Raw genomic sequence first — 9,022 nt, 5'->3', positions numbered from 1 at the left:
TACTTATTATTATAAATATGGGTAGGATTGACCCGTCTCACAGGAGTGTTACTCCCAATTACCTTTCACTAACATTCTCGTGTTTTGATAAAAGTTCTATATGCAAACGAGCTATTGTTTTAACTCGCATTTTAAATCTAGAATCCGTCCAGTATATGTATTATATTTGAAAGTGTGTACGTTATTTTAAATCAATAGGATGATTTTTGTGTAGCACTGAAAGTTTATGAACTAGTGGTAGGAGTATATATTCCGAACATACCTGATTTCTGATTGCTCATCCTTTAGAGGATAAACATATAAGAAAATGATATCAGTTAGCCACGAAATTCATAAAATGTTCAGTGCATAAGTCGATGTCTGTTTATTCCTGAAAAATTAGAATATTCCTGTCTTTTTATGTGCGTTTATGATTGTGAAAAAATGATTTTTAATATTTGGGAGGATTATGTCCCCCGCTTACTGAGTGACTCTCATATCACTTACCCACTCAAAACCCCTCTCAGATAAGAATGAAGAATAATTGAAAGATGAAGAACAAAACCAAATTTGGGGCTGGTGAAGAAAACTTCTTGCCGTTTTAGTTTAGTTTATCTGTTATTCCACTGCATTTGATAAGACAATTGTTCTGTTTGATATGAGGTTGTAAGAACAATGTAATTTAATATTATGAAAAAATAGACTGGTTTGTATTATGAATTTGTACTTCTGAGGCTTGTTGTTTAATGTGAAAACGTTAAATAGCGTCGATGTCAACTAGGCCCGATTTCGGGGCGTGACAGGTTGAGCAACTCAACTGGATCGGTTGAGGATGAGTTTAGTTGAGAAAAACTGTATCTAGTTGAGCATGATTCGTTGATATTAATTGAGCGAAGTCATAAACATGAAACTTCTAGGTCTTTATCTTGGATTTCCATAGAGTTAAGAATCATTTGATTTCGAGTTCGTATGAGAGATATATGCTCCAAGTACTAGCTGTGCTAGAAATTAACTCAACTGAATTTGGGTGGAGAACCAGAAACTTCAATGTTATTTTTCAGCTTCTTAAGATTCAATTTAGACTTTGACTTGTAAAGGTAATTTGTAGATCATGTTCATGAATCATTTAATTTGGATGACAGGGCTAAAAGATATGATCATTAAACCAAAACTAAGCTGTCAAACTGTGTTGCTATAAGTTCGTCCAACTTTATCTTGAGGCGTATAACATCCAAACTGGTACAACTATTCTGAAATATGACTTGTATATTTTTGAGTTGGTTCTTCAATGATTTTGGCGTCTGGTCATTTGAATCATTGATCTATGAGATATGTTTGAAAGACTTCTGCTCGCAGAAATTTAGTTGACTAAATTTGAATTCCAACTTCTCAAAACTTCCAACTTTTGATCTATTAACTGCATACTTGAATAAATATGTTAGAAACACAATAACGAGTATAGTTATCAACATCATCAAGATTGCTAGCATTTCCGAACCCAACAAATCATCTTCAAAATAGTTAACTTAGATTACTATAGATATCCATTATATGTCCTTGTAAATAATTTTAAATTTTGATTTTTAACTATATGGAACAAGAGTATCACAATCACCTTTCTTTCAGAACGCGACGTCTTCATCGCAGTCTTACTCTCGAGCCACCGACACCGCATGTTCAAGAAGTGACTCTCACCCATATAACTATTTGTCGTGCATAACACTTTCACTTCCCATTGTTCCTTAATTAAAACCCTCCAACCAGATATGCCATGACCTTATTTTTTTGTTATTTCCTCCCATGTTTTCCTTTCTAATTCAGCAATTTCAATTTTGGTTCAGCCCGTTTGTTTATTTTATTTATTTTACTTTTTCCTTATTATTCATGTTAAAATTTCCAATATGACCCCATTTGAATACAATACAACTATTCACACGATATTGTTATCATTCATAATAAATATTACCCTTACTTAAATATGAATCGAATTATTATTATCTATAATTAAAAGAAATTAACAAACACGTAATCACATACCAAAAGTCATCAGTAGTCACTAGTATAAGACGTATCATAATAATAAATCTAATAAATTTTGAATTCTTTCTTTTGCAGTGAATACATAAGTTTTAATACGTTGCTACTTGTTTGTTCTCGTCTTGTTACTTGTTATTGAAAGCGTACGTTACCTTAAAAATATCGGAAGGAATGCCAATTACAACAAAGTCTTGCAAACCAACCTAACATGGCCTGATGGCCAACACAACCAAGGCATGAAAACTAACCGAGAGCAAATATATGTCCAAACAAGAATATAATTCCAAGAACATGGAGTAAGAAGAAGAGCCAACCTTATCAATGATTCATGCTTCCACAAAGCAGGCTCTGAGACCGTTTTCGTAGCCGAAAATTACCTGAAGGCAAAAGTCTAGCGTCTCTACGAGGAGAAAATGCATGTAACAGGGACTCAGACAAAGGTTCGCTTATGGTTTGCATGAAGAGGTCCAGATTTCGTTGATACTTCTCATTCAGAAGATCGTTTTTGTTTGATTGGTCTCGTGAAATTGCATCGTTTAAAAAATTCGATTTGTTGAACTCCGCATCTTCATCAGACATGTATAGACTCTCCGGAAAATCTTGCATAGCCAGATCATCATATTCCTCATCCGACTTGGTGGATTCCTCGTCCACGGATCCTTCGATCTGCCAACCAGGAAACATATTACCTTAATCCCAAACCACTGAGGTACATATAATGGAAATTATGCAAAGCCGAAAGAAGACATATTCATCTAGTTAGTTATCAAGTATGGAAGTAAACCACACACACAAACGGGCAAACACGAAAACAATCGTGCATGTTATATGAAATTTTCTAACTATGCCACGGGTTTGTACGGTTGTACCTCTTCTTCGAGATGTTCCTTTCCATCACTAATATCCTCGTCACTGTCCCCCTCTGGAGGATCAACCTCTTCATCACTGCCTTGTACAGATTGGTCTTCCTTGGGCTGAAAAAAGAAGATTAAAGTTTCAATACATTTTAACCCAACTTTGTGATAAATTTCCAAAATCAGTGAATTTAGATGGATTTCATACTCACCTCCTTAGAAGGTCCATTGGGGATCCGAGGAGAGCTAGAGTGTGATGAAAAGTGTCTACTACTATTTTCAGCTAGGATGCCTCTTGATTCATCCACGCTGCTGGCATTACTCGTGCATCCGGTATCGTTGGGCCAAGAGCTAATTCCAAAGTGACCGAACTGCAAATTGACTGGTTCAGCTTTACCTATCTGCAACGGACCATACATAGGTGATCCTACTCTGTTTCCCAGCTTGGGGTTGCCAGTATCATCTGTTACTCCGACAGGCCATGCCTTTGCCACAGAACCATCATCATTCAAAAGTGCCATCAGTTGACGACTCGAACCTTTCCTTTGGATCAACTGAAACATTCCCTTGGAGCTCAAGGAATTGGCGGTAAGCTGATTCCTATACTCCTCATCAACAATTGCAACCGTGTTTGTGATTGGATCATAAAGCTGATCTCCTGCTTGGCGCCTTCTTAAGCAGCTGAAAACAGTTGCATGAATGGCGGCTACACTCTTATCAACATTTGTATTGTTTATTTTTGGCACCAAATGTTTATCTGCTCTATCGCAATGATATTCTTGAATTCGTCTGATATTCCGTATATATTTTACATACTTGTTTTTAGCAGGGTCCAGTGTCATGTACTTGGCACGAACTGCAAATCTTTCCAAGTGCTTATCCTCATTAGAAATATATATCATGAATGGTATAATTGATGGATGCTTCTTCATCAGCCCCATCTGCATGAAAATATCAAATTTTGACTCCTGAAATGGATAACCTGATCAATTTTTACATACATGTGAATCTAAAAACTGATGACATGTATTTTATTACCACGAAATTGAGACTCAAATGAACGCCCTCCACCACCACAGATTCTTTCCGATCTTCCCACGATGTAATTAAACGGTCAAGGCTATCAATTACCATTTCACTTTGTGCTTTGAATCCTTCAATCGCCATCTGCTTCGAACTGATCAAATCACTAACGTTCGAATTCCCTTCTGATTTTCCAGGTGTGGGATTTCTAAATGCCTCGTCCTTAGTTGTTGATGTGGCTGAAACTCCAGCGGATTTCTTCGCTTTTCTTTTGCGCTTAGCTTCTGCAACAGCCACTGGGTCCAAATGTTCCCCAGCATGGTAGGTTGAAGCCCATAGTAATGGATTCTGCTTCTCATCAACAAAGCTCCTCATCATATGCCGAATTGAATCGGTGGATATAACTGTCGTAATACCCAATCTGCTACCCTGTAATAATGCTCTACTTGAAAAAGTGTATACAATTCAAGAAGTAAAATTATCATGCGTATAAAGGAATGCATCAACATGGTGACAGACATCATTCTAAAATTCTCATCTCAAACAAAAAATCTGAAACAGAAACCTGACATATTTCATCTCATACCACTTTTAAGATCAATTTCAAAAGAAAAAAGTTATAATCATAAGAAAGCTAATAAAAACTTATGAACAGAGAACAATGTGATCATCGAACTTGACAAAAAATGGCGTACGAGAACAAGATGCTAGAAAAATTACTCAAATAATAAAAGAAAACTCAATGAAAAATACTAATTGAAATCAAATACAATTTCATAAAGAAATTATGGCGTCAGAACAACATACTAGCAAGGCAGATAAAGTAGATTTTCCGCAGCCACTAGTGCCACACAACAACACCGTCATGGATTCTTTCCTTTCTCGGATTCTGAAATAATTAAAAAAAACAACTAAGAGAGGGAAAAAAAAGAAAGGGTGGCCTAATACAAAGTTTAAAGCAGAGAGAATTAAGAACTACAGTTGGAAGCAAGGAAGGAAAAACGGCAGTAATTTGATCATACATGTTGCAAAAGTAGTGAGTATCGACCAAACACTCCTCCTCTCTTGTATATCAAAAATACGAGCTTCAAAAAATGTTCTTTCTAAACGTAACCCGTCACATTAATTCGCTGTTACAATTGTCGCACATCGAATAATAAAACTAATAAAGAATAAACTCACAACTCTTTTAAAATTGACACCCCATGAGTTTATAACCTAATATTAACACTCGAAACCTTGCAAATGTATTTATAACTTAGATGAGCACATACCTGCAAGCTAAAAACAAATCGGCCCGCTGATAGGGCCCCACATACTTGTACTCAGAAAGAGTTTGACAGACCAAATCTAGAAAAAAATTTCTTGTGGCGACCACGGTGGTGCGTCTTTTGTACAATTCAAATGGTTTGCTTAGACTCCTATCTAATTGAACCTCCATATCTGCTTTGTCCAACGTCCAGTACTCATCATGACAGCATATTTCAGTCTCTCTTTGGTCATGGAAATCAGTAACACGTGCCAAAGCCAACTTGTCTACCACGCTATCACGTCTCAATATTTCAAACACCCTTCGGCTAATCTGACAAAACAAGAATTAATCGTACTATCACAAAGAAACCATGCAAACAAGAACAACATACATATATATATATATATATAGAATTAATGTGTGCATGCATACTGACTGATGCAAAGCATAGAATGAAAATGAATATATAATGACCTTAAAGGCATGTCGAGCCTTGCAACCCATGAGTTGCAGAGTGCTCTGGAGAACCGACCGCGTGTACCGGAACGACGACGCACCCTTATCCTCTGCCGTTGCCACGTCATCATCCACCACCACGACGTACATGAGCAGCTTCGCTACACCCTCCGCCGTCATTCCTCAGCTCTATTCCACCGCATGCATCACAACAAAATTCACGAGAAAATCGAAAATAGAAAACATGGGGTTCTCCATTTAATTTCCAATCAAAAATCAATCATCGTCACAATGTGGGTACATATATATAAAAAAGGAAGCCAATTAACACGAATTCTCAAGAGCTAGGGTTCCACATTCTTTGTAGATATCGATGCGATCACCATGAAAATGGAGATTAATTCAGTTGCCACCTGTTTCCACGCATCGTAGCTCCAAAGCTTCCACGAAACACTCGTATATATATAAACCACGACGAACATAGGAAATGACGATTTTGGGTCTTCGGATGATATTTTAATGCAATTTTTTTATATACATATAAAAATTAATAATCTTTTAAATCTAATAAATTTTATTAGAGAAAGAGTTTTCTCTTTAGGCAAATTATTTTAAACTCAACGTTACCAAACTTATTTTTATCTTAACTCTCGACCCATTCTTTTTTTTGTTTTTATTCTTTAGTGGTCTCCATTTTTGAATTAATAATTAATTAAAACTAATCTTTTGTGTGTGACTATATTATACCTATCGAACCAGTCCCGGTCATGCAAGACTCTCGGTTACGTAAGGTTTTCATCCGATATACTCTGAATTAGGGTCCAACATGCTTCTGTAAGATGAATTAAATTCAAAACCTCTTTCACCATAATGTCGCCGGGTCATACCTGTCGAATTTTACGAAGTGCTCCTCACACTCCAACCACGCAGTCGCAACAGATGGTTTCTGCACAAGCTCCTTCAACGACACCTATCACAACCTTAATTCATTTTTTACCTTATGTCGTATGGTATATAAATTTAATTATAAAATATGAGCATGGAAGAACAAGAGACTTAGGAAATTTATTCAGACATAATATTATTACATAAATCAACTCCTTTGAAGAGGAGAAGACAACTTGTTTAGCTACTCATACTAGTCTTGCTCTGGAAATACATAAATAAACTTAGTGCAATAGAGAGAGAAATATTACAACAATTTATTTTAAGAAAACTGAAGGGATGATTGATGTCTTCAGCTTCCTCGAATGCCTGTATTTATAGATGTAGTTCCACTTATTTCATCGAGAAACTTCAGAGAATCTTATAGATGTCTTGTATTTTTTATGTCATTATTGATGACATCTTTTACTAGTGGAGGAGTCACATGTCGGCCACTTCCTTTTGGTTTTATTCCCCTCACATGTCTTCTTTATTGTTGTCGGGACATATTTTGCTTTTGAAGTGGGCTATTGTGAAAACGCATTTTTAGTGGTCCATGTCCACCTTTGCTTATCTCGGAAAAATCCTTTCGATCCGTTCGGGGTCTAAAGGTTTTTTCAAATTCTGGCTCCTTCTGATTTGGATATTCTGGACAGATATTCTCTAACCATCGTCCGATATGAGCCATGTTACAAAATTTTCGGCGAGTTTCTTTACTTCTCAGAAGCTTGTTATTCCATGCACAAAAGGTTTCTCTTTTTTTCGAAGAGTTCTTCCGCGAAAGTCGTAGTTTTTCCTATCATTGTGTTTAACAGGAACGATCGATTCACAGAATTTTAATAAAATTTAAATGAAAATTTGACTTTGTCCATCTCAGTATGACAGACTCAAATACCCCATGCCTTTCTGGTTGAGATTTCATTTTCTCCGAAAGTGGACACCAAGGGTATTTCTTCAGTTTTAGGATCCTTGATAAATTTATGACTAGTTGTATCAGGTCTCATAAACTTGATGAAATGAAAAGGTTCGTGTGATCCTTTCCCTGTCGATTCTGGAGTTGCACTGAAAAAATATAACTCTAGCACATCTCCTCTGGACAAATGATCATTATTTGCCTATGTTTCTCGGAATGCTTCGTGGATTCATTTTGGTAACTGTGATATCTCCAGGAAGCCTGACGATGTTGTATAAACTGAGGCTAAAGCCCCAAATTCATACCAGAGTTTTACATCTTTAGGATTGACATTTTTTTTAGCCAAACCCTAGGATATATATATATATATATATTCCTGCAAAATCAACCCTGCAAGTGTTCGCGTTGAATTCACTCCTTGTATTTAATTTCTCTCACTTATGTTGATAAACCTGGAATGGAGAAAAAATAGATGGATTAGTATCAATCTTAGATTTTCCCTTGTCAGCGTTGGACCTAAGATTGATCTCTTCCTATTTACGCCAGAGGCGGAGGGTTGACTTGATGAGTTTTTTTCATCAATTGTTGCTTCATCCAATTCATCGAAAGATTAAAATATATTAGCACTTGTTTCTTGGGTTTTAGAATCCCCAATATCTTGTTCTACAACCAGTGGCTGTATTTCTTGTAAAACCAATGGTTTTATCATTTTCTGTTTATGAGAAACCAATTGTCTCTCTATAGATTTTACAATTGGCCCTTGAATTGCAGCCCATAGTTGGGTTGGAGCTAGCAAACACTCTGTGATTTGATTATACACTTTGATCCGGTCAGTTTGTTGTAACCTGCCAGCCATTTCAGCATTAATGGCTAACTGGTTGAACTCGGTTTGAAGCAACCCAAGTTGTTCCCTGAGATGCCTCTGCATTTTCATGATGGAATCCATGTCACTGCCTTTCATATCTTGTTAAAAAATCTGCAGGAATATTTTCATGAGATATAATAATAACAATATCAAAAATATAATTTTAACATAAAGCTTGTCATCGTAATAATCTAGCTTTCTCTTTTTTAGATTCAATCTTATTTCTTAAAAAAGCTTTTACCTGGGTATTATCAAATTTTAAGGTAAATTTTTTAGCAAGTAAAAATAAAGGCCATTTTCCAAAAGCATTTTTAACTACATAAAATTCCTTTTCGTTGATATGACATCTGTGGGGACCTCGGGTGCTAAACTTTTTTTAAGGGGAAATTAGAAGTTAAACATCATTAACTAATAATCATCAACCAAGCATGCAAGAAATGGAAACCAAATTTTTCTTTAATAGGGTGGCTCGCTCGAGCGAGCTTAGGTTGTGCTCGAGCAAGCACCACTCGGGTCTAGGACCCCCTTGGCTCGCTCGAGCGAGCCCAAGCTGCGCTCGAGCGAGCTGAGTTCTGTCCGGCCTGCTGAATTTATGCTCTATTGCTGATCTTTCTTGTTTTGTTGATGTGAATGCATCTATACATGCCAAATATGAAATACAAAAGAAGAATACATAAAAAACACAAACTAATCATTTATTGCTACCTCAATCTTTCCAA

At 36.3% G+C, this 9,022-nt stretch overlaps 1 protein-coding gene across 1 annotated transcript; it reads right to left on the bottom strand.

The window, feature by feature from the left end:
- Window positions 1-2,243: 2,243 nt before the first annotated feature.
- LOC140875865 (P-loop NTPase domain-containing protein LPA1 homolog 1-like) lies at window positions 2,244-5,936 on the bottom strand. Its single transcript, XM_073279688.1, has 7 exons — window positions 5,620-5,936; window positions 5,168-5,475; window positions 4,701-4,782; window positions 3,909-4,322; window positions 3,083-3,811; window positions 2,886-2,990; window positions 2,244-2,682 (listed from the first exon to the last, which is right to left on the bottom strand). The coding sequence occupies exons 1-7, from the start codon at window positions 5,779-5,781 to the stop codon at window positions 2,335-2,337; spliced, it is 2,148 nt and encodes a 715-aa protein (XP_073135789.1). The 5' UTR covers window positions 5,782-5,936; the 3' UTR covers window positions 2,244-2,334.
- Between the last annotated feature and the right edge of the window lie 3,086 nt (window positions 5,937-9,022).

Source organism: Henckelia pumila, chromosome 1, assembly GCF_033568475.1.
Source record: "Henckelia pumila isolate YLH828 chromosome 1, ASM3356847v2, whole genome shotgun sequence".
In the NCBI taxonomy this organism is placed as follows: domain Eukaryota; kingdom Viridiplantae; phylum Streptophyta; class Magnoliopsida; order Lamiales; family Gesneriaceae; genus Henckelia; species Henckelia pumila.
The sequence above is the reverse complement of the archived record's forward strand: the minus strand, read 5'-3'. Positions and strand labels throughout refer to the sequence as shown.

Excerpts from the sequence above, each read along its gene's own strand:
- LOC140875865 (XM_073279688.1), bottom strand. The coding sequence starts at position 5,781 with ATGACGGCGGAGGGTGTAGCGAAGCTGCTCATGTACGTCGTGGTGGTG. Across the intron at positions 5,476-5,619 it reads AGGCTCGACATGCCTTTAAG|ATTAGCCGAAGGGTGTTTGA; the intron begins GTCATTATATAT and ends TTGTTTTGTCAG. Across the intron at positions 2,683-2,885 it reads AGGAACATCTCGAAGAAGAG|ATCGAAGGATCCGTGGACGA; the intron begins GTACAACCGTAC and ends CCTGGTTGGCAG.